The 23,694-nt window shown below is 48.8% G+C and overlaps 1 protein-coding gene across 2 annotated transcripts in view; it reads left to right on the top strand.

Moving 5' to 3' along the window:
- The window catches only part of ARHGAP10 (Rho GTPase activating protein 10), a 366,526-nt gene that overhangs the window by 333,729 nt on the left and 9,103 nt on the right, over positions 1-23,694 (top strand). The window contains exons 21-22 of one of the 2 annotated variants that reach the window (XM_006143418.3): positions 18,625-18,774; positions 20,749-20,840. In XM_006143418.3, the coding sequence (XP_006143480.1) occupies positions 18,625-18,774; positions 20,749-20,840 (242 nt within the window). The remainder of the gene's footprint in view (positions 1-18,624; positions 18,775-20,748; positions 20,841-23,694) is intronic. The other variant, XM_027769930.1, reaches the window with a different exon arrangement.

Genomic DNA, 23,694 nt, shown 5'->3' with positions numbered 1-23,694 from the left:
CGGAAATCTCACTTCTTCCTATACATCATGGAATATCTCTTAGGCTATGTGATTGGTTTCTGACCCATCCTCTTTTTTTCCTTAAAAATAAAGATGAAAAGTTCCTCCTCCAGGAAATGTACAGAATTCATATCAGCACTTTCTCTTCACACCACTTTCCCGTTTTCTTGGCACAGATAAGTTTAGTTTGTGCATGTCTCCTCTTTTCTGTCTTGTCTCCTACCCTCACCTCTGAATACCGGCAGTACAGTATGGAAAATAGTAGTTTCTGAGCAAATGCTGATTGAGCTCTCTTTTAACTACAGTTGTTAGGTGCCCATTAAAACTGCCATGGTGACACGGTGGTAGTGCAGTGTTCCATGGTGCAGAGACCATAATGGAAGGTCCTGGGTTCATGACCTGAAGCCTCTCTGTGCACATGACCTTGGCTGGCTGAGAATGGGATAGATTGCAACATGAAGACTCCATTGGGGTGCCTCTTTCTGTCTCTCTCTGTCCCCCTCTCACATGAAAAAAAAAAAATCAATGATCTCTATGAAACAAACATCGAGGGTTTTTAAAACACATGCTGCCTTGGGACCAGCAGTTAGTGTAATGGCTATGTCACTGGACTCTCCTGTAGTTGACCGTGGTTCGAGTCCCGGACCTGGTGGCTTAAACTCACACCAGGTGCATGTGTGTGCATGCCCAAGATTCCGAGAGGAGAATGGAGGAGAAGGGATTGCAGCATGGCCATCCCCCCTGGGGGGGGGGGGATTCCTCTCTTTCTGTTTCTCTGTCTCTGTCTTTCTGGCGAGTGCACGCGCCCTATAGAAAAACCCTCTCCAAAAAAAGAAAGAAGGAAAGGAAGGAAGGAAGGGTGTACTGCCTCCGCTGCCTGACTTTTAACTACGGTGGTTGATTCTCCATGCCAGAACTTATACTAGCCTCATCTCAGATCTAGGGATGGGCTCCAAACATACGTGAATCACGTAGGATCCCTGTCGTTCTCTGTCCCTGTCATACAGAAATGCCATGCCCTCCACTTCCGGAAAAACATCCTTGCAGAGGGAACCCTACAGCAGCCGTGATTCTGTGAGAGGCGGTGTGTAAGCACAGCTGTGGCCTCTCCCAGGTAGAACATGGTGCAGCAGAATTGGATTTTGTGGGTTTCTGCTGATGTTTATGACTTGTGGGGATCATTCATCGCTGTCAGTCAATCTGGGGCTATTACTTACCTGGACACTCAGTGGGGTGATGGGCAGCTCCACTGCCAGTGAAGAATTGCTAGCCTGGACTCCTTGGAGGAGATTACATCATAGGTCAAGGTATTCCAAATGTTCCAAAGTCTTTTTTTTTTTTTCCCAACACAGTAGTTTTCTCTGAACAGGTTTTCTTCCATTGTAATTGATGGAGCCAAGTCCTTGACAAGTAATCCTTTTAGGTTCCCTACAAAAGACAAAAGAAAATGTCTTTTGAGAAATACCAGGCATTGCTACCTGCTTCACCTACAGATTTCTTTTCTTTTCTTTTTTTTGGAGAGAGAGATTTTTGCTATGGAGCGTGTGCACTCACCAGAAAGACTCAGAAAGTGAGAAATCACCCCCCATGTGGGATGGCCATACTGCAATCTTTTCTCCTCCATTCTCCTCTCAGGATCTTGGGCACGCACACATATGTGTCAGGTGTGAGTTCAAGCCACCAGTCCGGGACTTGAACCGCAGTCGACTACATGGGAGTTCAGCGACGTAGCCATTACGCCAACTGCTGATCCCCCTGATTTCAAATAAAAAGGAGCACCTCCCTTTCTGCCAACCTCTTCTACATTCAAGATGGTGGCAACCTGGAAGTGCTGTCGTGCCCTGAGGAGCATCTTACTCTGTCTGTTAAGCCAGGTGTTTGAGCCACTGCCCCGAGCCACAGAGATCCATGCCTCCTTGAACTCTGTGGGTTATTGAAAATCACGAGGCGGTTCACTCTGCCAGTGCAGCCTCGTGCATGGCGTCTGCGTGCTCTCCAATAGCCAGCTTTGCTCGTCAGTGAAATAACTCTCTTCCTTTAAATGGGGCAAATAGTGGTTTCCCAGAGATGATGGGATTTGAGATGGCATTTCAATACACCCGACTGTAAGTTCCCTGACTACTTTTCAGCGGGTTGATGAATTTTGCTGGGCACCCTTGAATACAGTTGGCGGCTTACTGGACCACCAAAAAGCCAGGAGTGATTTGTCTGCAGTTTAGAAAAACAATCACTTTAAATCGTTTTTAATAGATTTCTATAAAATATGGTACATTCTGAAAAATTTTAGGGTAGCAGTGGGAACCTGGCTTTGTGGTTACCCCCCACTCCCTCCCTCCACCCTCCCTTGCCCTTGTCTTCAGGAGCTTCCTCCACTGCAATCCTCTGCTCTGTCTGTCCCCGTCCCTGGTGGGCCCAGCCCTCAGTTCACCCTGGAATTTGGATTGTGATATTTTTTACCCCCCCTGCCCTCCAAAGTTTATTTATTTCTCTTCCATGTGAGAGATGGGGGTGGGACAACCCCGATATGGCCGTCACACCGTAATCCGCCCCTGCCCCAGCCAGCCTGGGTCACAGGTGCGCACACCTGGCATGCTCAGGGGGTCTGGAGACACTAAGCCAAGACTTCCTTCCGTCCAGCTGTTGCCCTGCTGCACTGCCTCCCGGCCCCATTTTTACCTCTTTTATTGTGATGAGTGTTTCAAAAGGAAATAGGGAACTTATCTTTTCCAGGTTCCCTTTGTGTGTGCATCTGCTTTTTTGCTCACTCCACTGAAACACACACATCCTGCCTTGTAATCAGGCGAGGGAACTCCACATGTTGAAAAAGAGAGCGGGGAAGGGTGACACTGAGCTCAGAGTTGCGGACTGCCCTTTGCAGGAATTTTCAGCATCTCTCTTGGCTGGTGGGGAGGTGAGTTCCTAATAAGGTTGGCGGCTTTTCTCGCCAGCTGTCAGTTGGCCCTGGATACCGAATGTGGTGGGTCAGAGACCAAAGGCTCTGGCAGAAACGGGGCTGTCCTGGGGAAGGGCGTGCTGTCTGGCCCTGTGAGGGCCTGTTGTTGGATGGGAGAGTGTCGATCTGCATTGTGAAGTCCTTGGTTCTTTGGGTCCAGATCACTAAAATTAGAGATCTGTCCCTAGGCACAAAATGAAACTGCAACCATGAGTGAAGTAGGTAGAAAAGAAGATTTAATAGGGAAGACTTAGGTGGGCAGATCGCCAGGTGGCAACCGCGCTTGGTACTGGTTCACCCTTACTTTTATTACTAGAGGTCATGAATATTCATTGGTGGGAGGTCTGTTATGCTACCTGTGTCCTTTGTTTGAATTTGAATCCGTGCTTTCTCCTGCACTTGCGCACTTTCCTCACAGGTAAAGAATGAGGAATTTGATTACCTAATTGTGCACTCCCAATGTGAGCCAGGTTGTTTTAATTAGACTGCCTAATTAGTTTATCGCCCTAGTGGGAATTAGGGCGTTGACCAAAATGCTTATTTGGGGATTAGGGCGTTGACCAAAATGCTTGCTTGGGTCTTTTGGATCCTTTCACTTTTCTCTTAGGGCTGCCCACTCATGGCTGACTGCCTGCCACAGGCCAGGGCGCTGCCTCGGCTCAGTGCATCTGGTCACTGGTGGGTGCAGGAAGAGCAGAGCTGAGGCAGGTCCAGTTTGAGGAAGAAAAGGCCTGAGGGGCAGGGAGGGCCCAGCAGCCATTTCAGCCATGCTCAGAGGTCAGCTCCTTGGAGCTCTTGCGGACATGGAGATTTGAAGGGGTAGAGTCTTTTGCATTAGCAGAGGCTGGGGCTTTTAGGGAGGCTGCAGAGAAGTGTCGATCCAGATAGCTGCCCTCTTGAATTGCTCAGGATCAAAGACTATGGGGCATTAAGTATCATGAGATAATCAGATTTTGCTTTAGTTGCCTTGTAAATAATGCTTCATCTTAAGGCTACCTCAACCCCGCAGACTCAATAGCTCTTTATTTATTTATTTATTTATTTGGGGGGAAAGGTTTTTGCTATAGGGCGTATACACTCGCCAGAAAGACAGAGAGAGACAGAGAGACAGAGAACGAGAAATCCCCCCTCCACGGAGGATGGCCATGCCGCAATCCCTTCTACTCCATTCTCCTCTCGGGATCTTGGGCATGCATGCACATGTGCCCGGTGTGAGTTCAAGCCACCGGGTCTGGGACATGAACCATAGTCGACTACATGGGAATCCAGCGACATAGCCATTACACTAACTGCTGGTCCCAGTAGCTCTTTATTTTTAAAGATACAGAAACAGCCCATGAAGAGTATAGCAAAATTGGCTCAAGCCACTCAAGTAGTAAGGGACATAGGAGAGGTTTTGACCCCTGCTCTGTCTGTCCCAGTGACCAATGGTTCTCTTAGACTCGTTTTGCCATACGGATTGAAACTGTCTAGTTGAATATGGGGAGACTGTTTGAGTATAGGTATCCCCCACACCCTGATTCTGAGACCCAGTGAGGCAGCTGTGCAGTCAGCTGGCCACTGCCCCGTGCTGAAGGGGGAGCACGACCCTGTGTTAACCACGGGCTGTAGCTTATACTTATCTGTGGGGACTAAACTCTTGAATCTGGTTGCTGCATATTTATCATCTAACACCTTGGCCAAGATATGGGGAGGAGGGCCTCCTACCCCACAGCAGGGCCGAGAGACTCGGAATTTGATACCACAGGAGAGAATTTTGACACAACGGGAGGGGGCCAGCCATAATCTCTTTATGAGAAATAAGATACGCAGGTGTCTCCCTCCAGCCTCAGGAAGGCTCTTTAAGCTAATCACAGGGCCTGCGTGCTTGGCCATTAACCTTAAATGTCTAGTCATATTCGTTCTGGGGTATCACTTTTGTCTTGTACATGTTCTTCAATTTTTGTCATGCCGACTTGGCATCCTCCGTCCTTCCATACACGTGGGCAGTGGCTTGCTAGGGTCTCTCTGGTGTTCGTGTTGTCCATCTGGCACCTGTGCGTGGCCTAGTGCATGGCTTCCTCTGCTGTGCTGGAACCACAGCTTCTGAACTTCAAGGTTTCCTTTTTTGTAAAATAATTATTTAGTTTTATTATTATTATTATTATTATTGGAGAGGTTTTTGCTATAGGGCATGTGCACTTGCCAGAAAGAGAGAGACAGAAAGCGAGAAATCTCCCCCCAGGGGGATGGCCACACAGCAATCTCTCCTCCATTCTCCTTTCAGGATCATGGGCACACACGTACATACGCCCAGCGTGAGTTAAAGCCACCTGGTCTGGGACTCGAACCACGGTCGACTACATTGGAGTCCAGCGACATAGCCATTACACCATCTGCTGGTCCCTATTATTATTTTTTAATTTGACCAGAAAGAGAAAATGGGAAAGCAAGTTGCCAGGCCTGGGACTGGAACCACCACATGAGAGTCTAGCACCTTAACCACCACACTGCTTGCCAGCATGACTTCATTTTTAAGCCATGTTGATTGTCTATATAACTCTAAAGGCCCTTATTGGAAAGTTATTTGTAAAATAAAAGACACATTTCTGAATTTTGTAGTCGTTTTCCTATTGCTGAAGACCTTAAACATAATTAAATCTTGCATTAGTTTTGCTGTTTCTTTTCTGCTTTTTTGTTGATTTTTTTTTTTTTTTGGAGAGATTTTCACTGTAGGGCGCATGCACTCGCCAGACAGACAGAGAGAGACATAGAGACAAGAAAGCGAGAAATCACCCCCCAGGGGGGATGGACACGCCGCAATCCCTTCTCCTCCATTCTCCTCTCGGGATCTTGGGCACGCACGCACACGCGCCCGGCGTGAGTTTTAAGCCACCGGGTCCGGGTCACGAACCACGGTCGACTACGTGGGAGTCCAGCGACATAGCCATTACGCTAACTGCTGGTTCCCTCATTTTGTTGATTTTTGTGGCTGCAGTGTAGATGTTCTTGGGTGACGCTGCTGTTGTATTCTGTAACCGGCTGTTTGTGAACTGGCTGGCTGTGCCTGAGTATCTAAATAAGGCAGAGACCTCGTGAGCTTTCCTAGCTGGAAGACAGTGAGGCTGGCAAAGCACTGATTTGAGGGTCACACAGACCTGCCTTAGCATGGTCGTTCTGCTTCTTAAAGCCTTAGAGACCTTACATAAGTTGTCGAAGCAAACCCCAGCCTAGCAAGATTATGTGTAAAAGGGGACTAATTGCCTCCGCCCTCCGGATTGTGGTGCTGTTTCGAGATCCCTCATGTAATGAAATCCAATCGCTGCTCCCCTGAGGGCTCCAGGCAGCCACCTGCTAGGACTCTCCTTCCCTCTCAGACCGAACCTGATCTTGGTTTACCTTGACCCCAACTTCCCGGTTGTTACCAAATCTTCTCACCCAGTAGCTTAGGCAGCTAAACTTTCTAGCCTCAGAGAAGCCTCAGATACTGACCTGACGTTTTGTTTTGTTTATTTGTTTCTTAAAAGTTATTTTTAAATTTTATATTATATTATTTATTTATTTATTTTGCTGTAGGGTGTATCTGCTTGCCAGGGAGAGAGACAGAGACAGTGAGAGGGAAAGTGAGAAATCACCCCGAAGGGGAGATGGCCATGCTGCAGTTCCTTTTCCATTTTCCTCCTGGCACTTTGGACAAGTACTCTCATGTACCTGGCCTGATTCTCAAGTCTCCAGGTCCAGGACTCCAACTGTGGTCAGCCATGTGGGAGGCCAGCGCCTAAACCATCATGCCACCCGCTAGCCCCTAATTTTGTTACTGACATGCTTGGACACGTTAATGGGTTACAGTGTGTTTTTTCAGTAAGAATTATGGCGTGTACTGATAAATACGGTAATTACCCCTACTGTTGGAAACATTCAGAATCTTTTCTTAGCCGATCTGACATCCACAGTGAACTGTTGTGGACTGCAGTTACCCTGTTGTAGTATGTGATACCAGAACTTGTCACTTACCTGCCTGTAATTTGGTACCCATTATCCAATATTCTGCTCTCCGTCTTCTCTGTGTCTCCCTCTCTCTCCTCTCCTCTGCCTCCCCCACTTAGCCTCTGTAATCACTGTTCTACTCCTTCTCCGAGGTCATCTTTTTAAATTTCCTCATGTGAGGACGCATGGTCTCTCTCTTTCTGTGTCTGACTTATGTCTGTTAACATAATGCCCCCTACCCATGGAGCCTCAAAGGACAGGTGACATTCTTCCCAGTAGCCGAAGACGGTTCATACACCACATCTTTTATCCGTTGGCCTGTCGAATGGACAGGGTGTCTGTGTATATTGGCCACCGTGACTAGCACTGCAGGGAGCACGGGAATGCAGGTAGTTACAACCCACTGATCCCCTTCTCTTTGGAGACAGGCCTGGTGGTGGGTTGCTGGGCCCGGGTGGTGTTTACAGAGGTTATCATAGTTATTCCCAGAGCGCTCTGCTTGAAAATTCCCTTCGTAAGAGCCTCTGAGAATAAACCCTTGGATATCCAGGATCGAACCTGGGGAGCCCATCGGGATCCACCCAAATCTGCCAGTTATTCTGTCATACAGTATCTCTCCTATCCCAACAGGCAACCCATGAAGCACCTCTCTCACGTGGGATGCGGCTGCTTTCCACTCAAGAATTGAGCTAAGGGGCTCACAGATGGTAGAGTGGTTCAGGTGTTGGATTTTCATTTGGCTGATCACAGTTCAAGTCCCAGACCCAGTGACTTAAAACTCATTTGGGGCACGTGTGTGTGCATGCCCAAAGTCCCGAGAGGAGAATAGAGGGAAAGGGATTGCCATGTGGCCATTTCCGCAGGGGGATGATTTCTCACTCTCTGTCTCTCATGTCTCTCCATTAAGCACACATGCCCTACAGCAGAAATCTAAAAAAAAAAAAGAAAGAAAGAAAGAAAAAAGAATTGAGCTGATAGAAATGTTCCTGTCAGCAACCGTGCAGGACAGTACTTTCTGACCTCCAAACCCCTGTAATTTTCTGAAACGAAGCCCTGGTTCTTTTTCTGTTCAACTAGCATGCCAAAGTTCAGCTCTCTCACCTACTCCCAGGGGTCATCCTGAAGGAAGGAAAATAGGATGCGAGGAGCACTCTTGGAGCGGAATGCTGCTCAGAGTCGAGATTCTGAGACAGCGCAGCTCTCAGCAGAACCGAGGCAGTGCACCCGGGGAGCGACGTTGAGAGATCTCCAGGGCTGGAGCGATCTCCTGCAGTGCCCTTCCTTCTCTCCCTGCCTGAACCTCCCCTGCAGGAGATGTCTTTCTTCTCAAGGGTTAACAAGTTGCTGATTTTACAGCTTGATGTATCGGGCTCACCTCTGCGTGGGCGAGGTGGGAGCAGTTGAACTGCTTCTGCTTCAGGGAAGAACTGGGGGGCTCCACGGAGCTGACACAGGGGGAGAGGAGGCTGGAGCAGGGGCTTCTCAAGCCCAGAGTTCGCCATCCTCAGTACAACCCCAGATTCCCCCATCCTCAGTCTTCCCCTGTGCTGCCCCTCTCCAAATGGCATCCCACTTGGTCCAGCTAATCCAGGGGTGACGCCACCTGCTTTTGTGAATTGCGTTTTATTGGAACACAGCACCCTTCATCACCTAGGTCTCAGCTGCAGGGCTGAGAACAGAGAGAACGGCTGGCACGCAGAGCCCAGACTGTTTATTGCCTGGCCCTTTATGGGAAAAGCTTACCGGCCTCAGTCCACTGTATAGTCAAAACTAATTTGTTGAGGGTCAGCAGGTGGCTTGGTGGTTAGGGTGCTGGACTCCCACCTGGCCAGCTGTTCAAGTCCTGGATCTGGCAGCTTACTTTCTCATTGTCCCCTGCCCCCATTTCTCGCTGTTGAATTAAAATAATAATGATAATGATATTAATAATAAAATTAAATGATTCTTAAAAAAAAAAAAAACGAATTTGTTTGGGAAAGTCCCTGTTTCTTGAAACCCAGTTTCAAATCGTGTAGCTAACTCTAATGTGTCATGACGTGTGTAGTGTGGGTGACTTTTTTTTTTTTCCTTAATTGCCACAAAGGGGCCAGAGACGGTGAGAGCACCTCTAATGGGATGTGGTCACCACAATCTCTTCTCCGTTCCTCTACCCTGTCAGGGTTTGGGGCATGCACATGCACCCAGCAAACTGTTTTCAAGCCGCAAGTCCTGGGATTCAAACCGTGGCCTCCCATGTGGACTCTGACTCCCTTACGCAGTGGTTCCCGTGACCAGCCCTCAGTGACTTCTAAACACAATCTTGGCATGTCTTTCCTTATGGATTCTGGGTGGCTTCAACATGTGGTCGTGGTTTCAGAAGGCCTTGATGTTTCAGTGGTTGAAATATTTGTTTGGGGTTGTTGGCATTACAATAACCTATTATTTAAACTGTTTTCAGAATACTTTGATATTCACAGAGAAGTTATAAAGGTAGTATGAAGAATTCTTGTAAATCCTTCACCTGCCATTTATTCCTGTTCCTATCTTGCTGGATTCTGGCCCCTCTGTTAGAAATGAAAGATTAGTGATGTTACGGTACTGTTAACTCAGCTGGAGACTTTATTGGGACCATTTTTTTCACTCACGTTCTTTTTCTGTTCCAGGTTGTAATTCAGGATACCACATTGCATTTAGCAACCTTTTAAAAATATTATTATTACCCCCCCTCCCCGTAGGGCACTTGTGCTTGCTAGAGAGAGACAGAGAGAGGGAAAGTGAGACATCACCCCCCAGGAGCGATGGCCACACTGTACTTTCTTCTCCTTCATTCCCCTTCAGAATTTTGGGTAGGCACGCACATGTCTGTCATGCTTTTCAAGCCACTGGGTCTGGGATTCAAACTGCCATCAGCCATGTGGGGATCCAGCGCCTGAACCTCCACGCCACCTGTGGGCTCCATTGCTGTTACATTCTGAGTGGTGACAGCCACTTCATATCTGTAATCTCTCCCTTCACCTAGCTTACTTGCTGTGTTTTAGTGAAGAAAATGACGTGCTAGTGAGGACGTAACCCCAGACGCGAGACTCAGATGCGTGACAGTAACGAGGGCTTCATTGGGGACTTCTGTGCTCTAGTCACTCTGAGGGCTTTTCTCCGCTGTCTCACTGCAACCTTCCGGGGCGCCAGCCTGTTAATAAATCACCTTCTCCGTTTTAGCTGAGGACACCGGGACTAGGAGGTAGGGCACTTGGCCCAGCTTCGGGTATGGATGGCGCTCGAGCATGGAGTGGCCACGGCCGCGCGTCGGCCTCTGGGAGCGCATCGAAGTCATTCCCAGTCTTCTCACCGTGGCCTCTGGCTACGAGTGGTTGCCCTTCTTCTGTTTATAAAGAAAGCAATGACCATAGGGGCTGAAGGAGCCGCAAGTGGACGTGTAGCCAGCGAAGGGCAGCGGGGCTTTGGAACCCGTGCCTCTGCAGAGTGGCAGTTTGCACACGCGTGGTCGCGTGATGAGCTGCAGTAGCCTCTTTGCCGTGGCTAGCTCAGGTCCGGCCTCCCGCATGTCTCTCCACACACATCTCTTGTCAGTCCTCTCGGAGGGCCTGAAGCCATGGCTCTGAGCTGCCTTATCAGATGGAGGTTTGCCACTCACACAACCTTGAGTCCGGCACGTTCATCGTTCTGGGATTCTTCTCATATGGAACGTGAAGTGACAGGGTCGTTGGGAAGAAGCCAGTTGGTGTCAGCAGGCAGAGTCTCGCAGGTGCCGGGCACTCCTCCCTGACACAAGACGGGGTCTGAGGAGGTGGCGATGATAGCAACGGTGGCAATATCAGCTCAGCATGGGCACCTCCTCCTCCAGGAAGCCTTTCCAGATGCTCCCTCTTTTATTTCCTCAAGGGACCCCAGGCAGATCCCTCCATGGCCCTCAGCACACTGCGCTATGATTGTTAACTGGTCGTTCTCTGCCATCTTGGCTGGGCGCTCCTGGAGAGCGGGTGGTGACATAGTCCCTCGGGTGTCCTCAGGGTCTATCACATCATTCTCAGACCGCAGATGACGAGCGAATCGGACCATTTTGAACCCTCTTAACAGGCAGCGAAGGCCTCCCGCCCGCGCTGTGGGTGATGGCGACACGCTGGGCCCAGGCATTTGCCTCTCTGCCATGTGTCCCCTCGTCCTCGTTCAAAACCCGTGTGCTCACGATGGAGCCCTCCCTCTCTGGCACTAAGGAATAACCGTGGCGTGTCTTTGAACAGAGACTTGCCCATACTTCACGATCTGCAATATTTCCCTCTGTCTGGAGTAACATTTTCAAACACTTTTGCCCAGGACAGCTGTTCCAGACTTCTGCTGTACATTTCCCAGACTGGCGTGAAAGATCATTCCACTAACGTGCGAGCTTCTGCTCGGAGACCTGGCAGATGAGGCTTTATTTATTCCAGCTCAAACCTCAGATTGGATTCCGGCATCATGGAGTCAGAGTCAAATATCTTGGTATTTGGGGAGACTTAGTCACTTCAAATAAGCAGTTATTTCTTTCCTCGATATGCCCTCTCCTTGCTGTACCGCCTCTGGACTGCAAATCGCAGTCAGTGTGTACAGGCCTGGAACTGGGGACTCCTGTTGCCAGCGCCGCCCCAAGCCTGACCCGTCCCTGCTATGCGAGAAATGCAGGAGGTTCCCGGAGACCAGAGCAGCTGGTGCGGGGCTGTAGTAGTTAAGGCCCTGACCCCCTTCCCTCCATTTCTTAAAAGTATGTGCTCTTCTGCTGCCAGAAAGCTTTCACTATGCGCGGGGCGTAGAGTCTGGTAAGATTGGATCACAGTTTGACTCAGAAGCAGCATGGGACTGCCGATATGTTCCATTGGATCAAAACACACTCCTGAGTACACATTCCTGCCGCCTCTACCCCTCTCTCCAGCATAAGCCACAGGGGGTCTCCCTAAACCCAAGTCTGCCTTCCCAAAGCGGGGCTGTTCATCTTTTATTGGGTCATTGGGGAAGTCCTGACCTTTTTCTTTGCAAAAATGCGTCGTGACTTTTATGAAGACCACCCAGTATACAGGTGGGAGTTCCCTCTCCCTTCCGCAGAAGCATATTTGGTTCTTCACTTCCCCCCCCCCCCCCAGCTCCTGCACCAACCCCAGCCAACCAGGCATAGGAAACTTCTCTGTTGCCTTAGGAATAGCCAGGTGGAATTTTTATTTTCAGGTGCAGCCTCTTCCAGACTGCGGAGCTGGAAGCCACGTGCCAGCTACGGTCTGAGTCCCCACCTGCCTAGCCTGAAAGTGCTCTGGCTGGCTGCGGGACTGGAGGAGTCAGGGCCAAGCCCTGGGACAGTGCTTCCCCAGCACCCTCGTGCACGTGCCCACCCTCTAGCATGAGTGGAAAAAGATATGAATATTTTCAGAAATGTATTTCTGACTTTGCAGTTTAACATCTTGTATTTTTAGGGGAATGCTCTTGTTTATCTCTGTCTCCTTTTTATTCCTTTTTCTTTTCTTTAGATTTGCCTAGAGGTCACATGTGTTTGTTGGGGGGAGGGAGGGAAGGAGGGAGGGAGGAAGAGAGAGAGAGAGAGAGAGAGAGAGAGAGAGCACCCTCATGGAGCATGGTTATGCTGTAATCTCTTCTCTATTCTCTTGGGATTTGGGGCATGCACACACACACGCCCTGCATGTTTTTCACGCTCCCGAGTCCAGGACTTGAACCATGCAGTTGGCCATGTAGGATCCAGCCGCTGTAACCAACGTGCCTCTGGCTGGCCCATGTCCCCTTTCTTTAAGAACAAAACAGTCCTTCTCAATGGAAGGTGATAATGGTAGTATCGGTGGCTTTTCTGCACTGAGAATGGAGTAGGAGTCCTGTTTTAGAAGATTGTTAGTTCCGTGTGTTAAATTGGAAAGGCAGTGAACAGGTTCATAGTTCTGCTTAACCTATTTCTGTCATGGTAGGTGTAGTTTCTGCCTTTTGGGAAGAGTCGACCTCTTTCTTCATCCTGCAGATCACAAACAACTTGGCTTTCATGGAACACATGGCTCTTAGGTGCATTTGTAATTGCTTTGTAGCTCATTATTAAGTAGTGGTGTTTTGTGCTCACGCCATGCTTACTAATCAAAAATCTAGTTAAAGGGGCAGGAGAAAGAAAGAAATAAGCAGATTTTTCAAAAGTCTAAATTTGGGAAATGATAGGAGAGGACTTTTAAAATATTCCACTGTATTCTAGCATATGCTGAGTTTTCATTCTTACATCATCAGTTAGTTTTGATCTTTAACCCAAAGGCTTTCTCAGCCAGGGTCGTATCTCCTCTGAGTGACTGTTTTCTCTGCTCGCCTGGGATGGTTCTGACAAGAACTGGGAAGGGCCTGATGTTGTATGAGGCTTGCAAGCTGCTTGCATGGCCGGCTGTGGTTCCCCGGTGCTGTAGGAGCCCTGGGACTCCCAGGCAGAGTGATAATTACAGCCAGAGTCTCTGTTTCCTTTCCCTGAGACTCAGTTTCCACAGGACGTAATCTGGGCAGGTAACACCTGCATGCTGGCGTTACAGGAGAGGAACCCAGAGCCTAGAAATTCTAGCCCAAATCTGGGACCAGCAGACGGCATAACGGTTATGTTGTTGAACTTCCATGTGGTCTACTGTGGTTTAAGTCCCGGGCCTGGTGGCTTAAAGCTCACACCAAGCATGTGTGTGCATGTGTGCCCAAGGTCCCGAGAGTATGGCTGTGCCCCCTGGGGGCTGATTCTCATTTTCTGTCTCTTTGTCTTTCCTGCGAGCACCTGTACCCAATAGCAAAAATCTATTTAAAGGAAAAAGGAAAAAAAAAAAAAAAGAATGAAAAAGAAATTCTATCTCAGATCTGGGCCAGGTGGTAGCATAGCAACAACAAGGAGACCTGTATGGGAAAGGTTCTGGGTTCACTTCCTGAGGCCTCCTCAAGCTCAAGATGTACCAGTGCTCGTGATGCAGGTTGGCTGGGACAGGGCTGTGGATCACAGCCTGAGGGCCCTGTGGGGAATGCCTCTCTGTTTCTCACGTGCTTTCTCTTTTTCTCTCTAGGAAGAAGTAAATAAACTTAAAAAAGAAAACAAAAAAAGACCTATATGTAATTTAAAAAGAAAGAAAGAAAAAGAAAATCCAATTTTCTTGGGATGAGCGAAGTCTTCTCTTTGTCCCAGAGAGACAACTCCTTTCTTCCAAGGCCATTTGCTCTGCAGATACCCTGGGAGAGAGAGTCCAGAACAAGGGTGGCAGGCCTCCCACTCACTAGGTGTCAGGACCGTGAGAGACTCATCGAGAATTGCCTTCAATGGATAAGCGGCTAGAGCCATTCTAGGTACACAGGAACGACAGTCAGTTTCTGTCGTCTGTGGGTGTCTTAGAGCTCACTTCCCTCCTGGGGCCCTGCTTCAGAAAACATTGCTAGAGCTCGACTGTAGGCTGCCACCTCCCAATGCCTAGTATTCCTTCCAAATGTTCTCATTGAACATTGGTTCAGTTCTCATGGAAAACTAATGTTTTCTGGGGCCAGCAGGTGGCATGGTGGCTAAGATGCTGGACTCCTATATGACTGACCATGGTTCCAGTCCTGGACCTGGTGGCTTCAAAATTATACCAGACGTGTGCGTGTGTGTGCCCAAAATCCTGAGAGGAGAATGGAGCAAAAGGGATTGTGACATGGCCATCCCATCTGGGGGGTGATTGCTCACTTTTCTCTTTGTTTCCATTAAGAACACATGCCCTATGGTGAAAACCTAAAGAATAAATAAATAAACAATCAAATGTTTTCCTCTACTGCTTTTTAACTACATGGTTTTTCAGATTTTTCATCTTTATTACACAAAAATATTACCCAAGTTCTGAAAAGCAGGAAATGATACTCATATTTACACTTTCTGCCTTCAAAAAGATATGATCGGTTTGCTTTTGGGAGTCACTACTGTGTGACCTCTGCCGGCTGAGGCTAGAGCTCGTTTCAGGACTGACTTGAGCACGTTCGTGCACTCCCTCTGGCCTCGTCCCCACTCCTTCCCAGAGGGTTTCTTTTCCACAGGGCGTCCGGTTGTCCACATGAGTTACCGCTTCATTTCCATAGACAGTTTCCGGACTCGCATTTTCTTCCTCCTTTGCAGACTGTGTTCCTGTGTGGGATTCTGAGGTCCAAAAGTATCTAGCTGGGGCTTCTGTGATGCTAGGAGTAGCCTCCAGAAACTCAAATACAGAAATTTAAGTCTTGAGGATTAAGTCTGAAGTGGTGTTATTATCTTGGTGGACTGGTTAGACCAGGTTATGCACGTCCACACACATAGGGATCTTTAAAAACTTTATGGAAATGCAAACGATGAACGCTCTATACTTGGAGTTTGACTTTTTTTTTGCAACTTGGGCAAAGAGGTGGCATAGTGGTGATATGGACCTGTGTAGGGAAGGCCCTGAGTTTGCATTCCTGGTCAAGCTGAGTGAACCAGTGTGCCTGTCATCTAGGCCAGCTGAGACCAGGAGGCATCTGACTGACTGTGTCTCTCTGCATTTGCCTTTCTTGCATAGAAGGAATTATTTATTAAATAAACTGAAAATTCTTTTTGTACCATTTTACCGTGAACTTTTTGAAGTTCCCTTGTCTATGTCGAATGACAACAAAAAGGTCACAGAAAACGCAAAAACAAAACAGACTCTTGTGAAGAGCTTAAGCCTGGACCAGGGTAACCCCTTCGAGTTTGGGTTTCTGGAGGGGGTAGAGGACAGGCTGAGGTACAGCCCTTTTCTTCTCTGCCTGCTGCTCTAACAGCCCTTTCATACACACACACACACACACACACACACACACGCATGCACATTAAAAAAAAAGAACCTAAAACACTTAAAAAAAAAGGATTAAGTAGATAATAGGTATAAAATGCATAATCCGTATTTTTAAAGGGCCTTCTAAATCTTGTTACTTTTCCTCATCCCATAGCTGCCCTCCTTCTAAGCTGATGAACGGCCATCCTTTAATCCTTTGACTCTTCATGATGAGGAAGAGCTGACAGGGTGTGGGTGTGGCAAGAATGTCCTCTCCCACCCCCACCACCTCCGAGATTGTGATTGTTTAGCAAACTGCAGCCTGAAATTCCCTGTCATTCACTCCCACCTCCCTCTCCTTGCCTCCCCGATTAGTAAGACCCTATGACTTCTACTGAATTACAGTCTTCTAAACGATTGAGGGACTTTTGTGGCTGGTGGTATGGATCAAATTTTAGATTTATAGCTCTTTTGGCTTGGGATGAAGTAGGTTTGATGGCTCCCAAATAAATGGCCAGGTAGGGGAATTGTATATACGTTCTCTGGAGAAGAATGTTTTCTAAATGCTCCCTCCCCCTTTACTGACCAATGGAGAGGAACCTTGGTATGTAGTCAGTACCCACCCACCACGCCAGTAATGCACATGATTTATAAAAGTATGCACCTGGTGTACGGACTCCAGTGTGAGGATTTGAACCTGTTAACCGGTCTCTTAGATGTGGCCTGAAGATTTGATGTGCCGAGCTGTTGCCCAGCTCTCTGAGGTCTACAGAAAGAACGAAAGACCCGATCCTGCCACAAAGGCCAGACCACCTGGTCCCCTGGTGCCATCAGAGAACAGCTAACATGACCTGTCCTTGTGTTCCTGTGTGTGATGGGCCTTTGGGGAAGGTGTGTGGGTGAGAGAGGCAGAGGAGGGCCAGAGATAGGAGATGCGTGAGGCGGAAGGCAGGCCTGTCTGCATGGAGGCCATGGGCAGGCCCATCCTGTGGGCAGGAGGACGAGTGCCTCAGGGAGGCAGATGGCATAGCCCTGGGCTTAGGGCGCTGAGTGTGGCCACAGTATGGGAGGAATGGGGCCGGGGCCTTGCCAGGAGACCATGTGGGCAATGCATTGTGGGTGTGGCGCCGTGAGAACAGAACATTCTCCTGGGGGAGAAGAAGAGGGGAGAAAAGAGCAGCCTGGGGACTGCTGTGAAGCGACAGTGGACAGAAGGCAGTGCTAGTTCTGCTGTAGGAGAAAGCATGGACAGTAATGCTCTGGAATACGGGAGGACAAGAAACTGGTGCTAGCTGCGAGGGTGAACTTGAGGGGAAGAGCACTGGGCGGAGCAGATGCTGAACACGTCAGAGTGTGTGTGTGTGTGTGTGTGTGTGTGTGTGTGTGAATAACTGAGGGGACATGTGTTCTCATCATGTGCTCCAAAGGCAGCTTTGTGTGCCATGGTCCCAAACCTCAGGTCCGGAACAGCTGAGGAGTAATTCTGAGCAATGTGTATATTTACTGGACTCCCCCGCCATGGCTAGGAACTCCACCAGGGATCTGTTCTCTGTCCTCTTATAGTTAACTTTTTTTTTATTAAGAGAGGTTTTTTGCTATAGGGCTGCATATGCTCACTGGAGAACAGAGAGAGAGAGAGAGACAGAGACAGAGAGATATAAAGTGAGAAATTACCCTGCAGGGGTGGCCATGCCACCATCCCTTCTCTTCCATTCTTCTTCTTTTTTTGGATAGATTTTTGCTATAGGGCGCATGCGCTCACCAGAGAAATCACCCCCCCCCCCCCCCAGGGGGGATGGCCATGTTGCAGTCCCTTCTCCTCCATTCTCCTTTTGGGATCTTGGGCATGCATGCACACGCGCCCGGCGTGAGTTTAAGCCACCAGGTCGGGGACTTGAACCGTGGTTGACTACATGGGAATCCAGCGACAGCGACATAGCCATTAAGCTAACTACTGGTCCCCATCCTCCTCTCCAGGATTTTGGGCACACATACACACACCTGGCAATGTTCACTTTTTCTTTTTAAATTTAGTATTTTGAGTACTCTACTCACCAAAGACTTTTGCTATTTGTCAATTTTTCCTTAAACTCTAATCTCTGGCCCTCTCTAGAAAAATCCTGATTCCCAGTGGCAGTTGTTTTCTGGGTTGCCATGTGTGAGTGACCAATGACAAACTTGAAACATTGAAAGGCGATACATTAGGACCAGTAGATGGTGTAATGGTTATGTTGCTGGATCCCATGTAGCCAACTGTGGTTCAAGTCCTGAACCTGGCTACTTAAAAAGGTCATGTGGGCACGTGTGCGTGCATGCCCAGAATCCCGAGAGGAGAATGGAGGAGAAGGAATTATGGTGTGGCCATCCCCCCGGGGGTGATTTCTTGCTTTCTGTCTCTCTGACAAGAGCATGCACCCTATAGCAAAAACCTCTCTTAAAAAAAAAAAAAAGTCTATGGGTTGATCCTCTGCAGTCATAAGGTGTGGGCTTGACTCTAGATTCTTGTCACTTATTCTTTTTTAAGCAGGAAATAAATGAGTAACTCAGAGTTCCTAGCCAGTATTTTGAGCAATTGGTCTGGTTCTCTAATTACCGAGTTGATATGGTGCTAGGCTGGACAGGGCTGGAGCTTTTCACAGACCTGGAGGAGTACAATGGCTGTCCCGTGCTTGGGGTTGAGGCTGGTTTTTGAGCTGTTGGTATCTACAGTTTGGCCTAGAGTGCTGGGACAGGGCAGGGAGGGCTTTGTCCCGACTGTTCAGGAGAAATGAGGGGACCAGCATCCTTGCCAGTTAGTAATATTGGGTCATTGGAAAAGTCATGACACGTTTTTCTATGTAAAAATGCATCATGACTTTTCTGTCAACCCAGTAGATTGGCATGTCCTGTGTTTGGTGTTCTGTGGCATTTATACTCACTCTGTCCTTCACACACTGCCCTCAGCCCAAGCCAGACGCGCTCGTCCATGGTCCAGTGGCTTAACCCGCAGTCTTCAGCCACACCGAGCTCCACTCCGGCTGCCACCCCTCCTTCGCCCAGGTCACCTTTCCCTCTGTCTCTTCCTGCCACTGTAGCTGACAAGCCGCCTGACAGGTATGTGGTTTGGAGGAGGGTGTGAAATATGGTAGCAGCCCGTCGAAGCGGCTGTGTGAGTGGAACCCAAGTGGGTTCTGTGTTCTCTGCCAAACAAGGCCTGCTCAGCTGCTTGGACTCCTGGCTGATGGCCGGTATCAGGCTTTGCCCCAGCACAAGAGCAAGGTTTTTTTTTTTTTCCTGTTGGTAGAGGTTGTTGCTATAGGGCGTGTACACTTACCAGAAAGACAGAGAGAGACAGAGAGATAGAAAGCGAGAAATCACCCCCCAGGGGGGGATGGCCACACCACAATCCCTTCTCCTCCATTTTCCTCTCGGGATCTTGGGCACATACACACACGCGCCTGGCGTGAGTTTAAGCCACCAGGTCCGGGACTCAAACCATTGTCAATTACATGGGAGTCCAGCTGACATAGCCCTTACACCAACTGCTGGTCCCAAGAGCAAGGACGTTTCTTGGAGAAGTCTGCCTCATGTGACACCTGCCGGAACCTACTCTCTTGTGGTGCTGGTTGTGCTGGGTCATCGGGGATGCCATGAGGTATTTTTCTGATTTCCTGCACAAACCTGTGTCGGGACTTTTCTGACGACTCAGTACACTCATGACACTGCTTATTTTAGAAGATGTTCTGGCACGTGAAGAGAGAGCACAGTTTGTCTCAAAGGACGGCAGATCAGGCATGGACACTTTCACTTACGAGGCTGTTGAGTGTCACCCCTGTCGAGGATGGGGTGCTGGCCCTCAGCGAGCCTTTGCCTCCAGGTTGCGGCTGATGCAGTTCTCCCCACTCACCCGCTCCTCCTGCCAGTTCAGATCGGACTGAAGGCATGGTTTCCATCTTTCCCCACTGTGTCTGTTTCTGGCTAGAGGACAGAGGATGTGTGACACATTTCATGTGAGAAGCTGAGCTGGGTGTGCCTTTCTGGGGGTGGGGGTGAGAAAACCCAGAGCCAGTAGGTGGCATAGTGGTTATGGCATAGATTCCCCACATGGCTGACCATGGCTCAAGTCCTGGACCTGGAGGCTTGAAACTCACAATGGGCACATGTGTGTGTGTGCACATGCCCAAAATCCTGAGAGGAGAATAATGGAGGAGAAGGGATTGTGGCATGGCCATCCCTTGGGGGGGATTTCTCACTTTCTCTCTCTCTGTCTTTCTGGTGAGCACACACGGAGAGCAAATATCTCTCTCTTAAAAAAAAAATAAAGAAGGACCAGCAGTTGGCGTAGTGGCTACGTCAGTGAATTCCCATGTAGTTGACCATGGTTCGAGTCCTGGACCCGGTGGCTTAAACTCACACCGGGTGTGTGTGTGTGCATGCATGCCCAGGATCCCAAGAGGAGAATGGAGGAGACGGGATTGTGGTGTGGCTATCCCCCCTGGGGGGTGATTTCTTGCTTTCTATCTCTTTGTGTCTTTCTTTCTGGTGAGCGCACGTGCCCCATAGCAAAAACCTCTCAAAATAAATAAATAAATAAAATAAAAAAGAAAGAAAGAAAGAACGAACCCAAGGGAGAAGGCCAGCCCCCTCCAGAGGGGTGTGGGAGCAGGTAGTCGTCCCAGACAGGTTTGCTCGGTGGCTCGTTGCAGAGCCCGTTGCTGTGCCCGCACTGTCCCTCCACTGGCTGCCCTGTCTCCAGAGGCTGGCTTCCCTACAGACACCCTGGGGCGATGAGGCAGGGAACGTGCCCGTGCTCTGACAGTGCAGAGCGGTGGGACAGGGCATCTCGCCGGGCGGGGCGGGGGATTAGATTAGGTGAAGTGGTTCAGTGACTCCCCAAGGAAAGGTTGGGGTTTGAACCCATCATCTCCTGTGGCTTTGCCTGATGTTCACTTCCACGTTAACGTCTTTTTTGGGGCAGGAGTTGCCCCACTTGTGACATACAAATGAAATTGGGGAGTTTAGAGAACGGGGAGGTCTGGCTCTCCCAGTGTTTCACATTTTAATTCTTCTTCTGTGTTCCCTTCTCAGCGTCATCAACCGGAAGGCCCGAGCCGTGTATCCATGTGAAGCAGAGCATAGCTCGGAATTATCTTTTGAAATAGGAGCAATTTTCGAGGATGGTGAGTGTTTGTGGGAGCTTTACACAGGGATGTGTTCCATCACCCCAGAGTATCTCCTGCACAAAGTTGCATTCCCAGATTACGGGGGCCTCAGGTGGACGAGTCTGTCATGGACAGGAGAGGGCTGAGCCATGTGGCTTCAGGACGCTGTCCCCCAGGGGCTGCATGCTGCTGGCAGATCTGACCTCTGCCTTCCTCTCGAATCTCCACCCCCTGACCCCCTCATGTGGATCTTCATCCAGGTCATGTCTCTGCTTGAGTTGGGAATTGTCTTGATTGACATGCTTTGTTTCCTCTGTCACCCCGGGGCCCCTAACCAAGCCTCGCACGTGCTTCAGGTCTGCCGAACTCTGAGTTATCAGAGAAGAGTGTCCTGCTCAGGAGTCTTTGCTGCATAATTCCCTACCATCCCTGTGCTTTGCATTTTTGCTGATTTGAACAGCGTGTGAGTCTCCAGATATGGATATTGACTTTGCATATTAAATAAGGGTGTAGGTCTTTTTTTTTTTTTTTCCTAACATGTTTAGTATTCACGCATAAGCATTTAGAGGCTATGCTGGATTTTTAATATTTTAAAAGTTCTTCTCTGGTTCAGTGTATGGATTTCCCCCCAACACACACACTTGATCTCTTTCCTTCCAAGTCCTGCTCATTATGAAATCCATTGGTTGCTGTGGAAACAGTGGTGGTATGTGTGGGTGGAGCTCTCCCAAAAGGGTTCTGAGGAAGCAGTGGGAATCTCAGATGCTTGGAATGGCATGCACGATCAGCCGGAATGTTTGGGATATATGGACTCTATCAACACAGCGCGTAGTGGCATGCCGTCAGTCGTGCAGCACGGGCTGATGAGTGTGTTTTAGAAAGCAAGTTGCCTCATTTAGAATAGATTTCTCTATGTGTGTGACGTGCACTCTTGAGAGCCAGAGATTCCTGGTGGTGTCAGAAAATAAACAAACACAAGAAAATCTTGCATACACCAGAATTATATTGTGGGGAGAAATTTTGTTCTTGGAGCAGAAGCAAGATTATTCCTCTATCACCATAACATATATGTGCACAGTTCTAAAAGGAGCGTGTCGTCAAGTAACTGCCCTTCTCAAGGCCTGTCATGTATCAGCATGTCACATACTGGCCTGGCATATGGCAGAAAGAAAAGCTGAGATGACAGTATTGACACTTACCCATTTGAGAAATCATGGTGAATTTGGACTTTTTTGTGATTTGTGATTCGTCTTTGTTTAGGAGTCCCTGAAATCCCTTACACAGTCTGCATATGAGATATTTACCTTGCTACATGGTGTATGGCTAAGGATGCCTTGGGCTGCAAGTAACAAAAACTGACAGAGCCAGCTAACTCCATTGTGAAAATAGATTAGATCACACAGTTACACATGCGTAGGGAGTTCCTGGGATAATTCACATTCTCAATGATGTCGTCAAAGACCAAAGTATTTGTCTTCTCTTTTCTTCTTTCTCGGCTTGTAGCCTCGGGTCTCTAGCTGGTTTCTCAGGAGGGCAAGTGGCTGCTTCCCTTCCAGATTTTATGGCCATACTCTGCTCCAGCAGAAGAGAGGGCCTCGTGTTCCTTTTTTTTAGTGAGAAAATGAGGGCCACCAGGTGGTGTGATGATTGAGGTGCTAGACTCCCACATGGTCAACTACAGTTTGAGTCCTGGACCTGGTGGGTTTCTCACTTTCTCTCTGGTCAAATTTTAAAATAATAATAAATAAAATTAAATAAATAATTTTTTAAAAATGAGAACAGTTTTCCAGAACTTTCTTCTTAGTTTACCTGCTCTCACCTCTCAATAGCCAGACTATCATATGCTTACCCTAAACCCACCACCCCAGTGGACCCACCTGAGTATAGGATACCTCTTCTGGGCACACAGCCATGGGAATACACATCACTGTCTAAACCGGATCTGGATCTGCTGATGTGGATCCAGGGAAGAGGCAGGGCCCACAAGCATAGCCTTTACCTAGGTCTGCGTGCAGCTCGTAGGCTGAGTGTGGGTTCCCAGGAGACTTAACTTCTCCAGCTCTAAAGTTCCTAGATAACTCGGAGGAGTCTTCCTGAACATAGTGAGAGTGCACATTTGTACATGTGCATACACACGCAAGTATGTACCCACGTGCACACATGTACATGCACACACCCCAGGATCTCAGTGTGTTTTTGGAGAGGCACGTGATTGATCGTAGGTCACTGTGTGTTGGAAGCTCTGCAGTTATTTTATCTGAGATCAGACTCTGCCTTTCCACTCCCTAGCCGAGCCCAGACAGTTTCCTGAAGTGCCCCACCCATCATACTCTTCCTCTTCTTCTTTAGACAGCTCTAAGATTGCTGTTGTGTCAGGATGGTATCTGTGGCTGCTGGGGCTGGGGCTCCGAATGCTACGGTTACTCGTGGGCGATGTTGGCGACTGCAACGCCACGCTGGGCATTGGGCATCGTGGTCTGCAGTGGACGTGGCTAGGTTCTGAGCCAAGCTATGTCTCCCGTCCTGTGCTCTGGAGTGCTGGTGTCCAGCTCTGTCTGGACTTTGCTGGCTAGACAGCCAGGGTGTCTCGTTAGTTTCTCAGCTCTTCCCTCCGAGTCCAGCTACTTTGAAAATGCACTGTGATGTGCCCCCACCCTCTCTGTACACCCATACAGGAGTATTTCGTTTTGTGTGAGCTGTTTGTCCTGGGCACGCCTCCCTCCTCCTTTTGGAGTGCTGCACAGAAGCCTGGTGGAAGACGTTCAGAATTGCCATCAGACTTGATGTCTCTTAGGGACAGTTCCTAAAGGGCACAGTAAGTTAAAGTCCCTTAAGTAGGTTTTGTTAGAGTGTGTGTGTGTGTGTGTGTGTG

This window comes from Tupaia chinensis, unplaced genomic scaffold (genome assembly GCF_000334495.1).
Source record: "Tupaia chinensis unplaced genomic scaffold, TupChi_1.0 Scaffold000098_1, whole genome shotgun sequence".
Lineage (NCBI taxonomy): Eukaryota > Metazoa > Chordata > Mammalia > Scandentia > Tupaiidae > Tupaia > Tupaia belangeri.
Note: the sequence above shows the minus strand (reverse complement) of the source record. Positions and strands in the feature narration are given on the sequence as shown.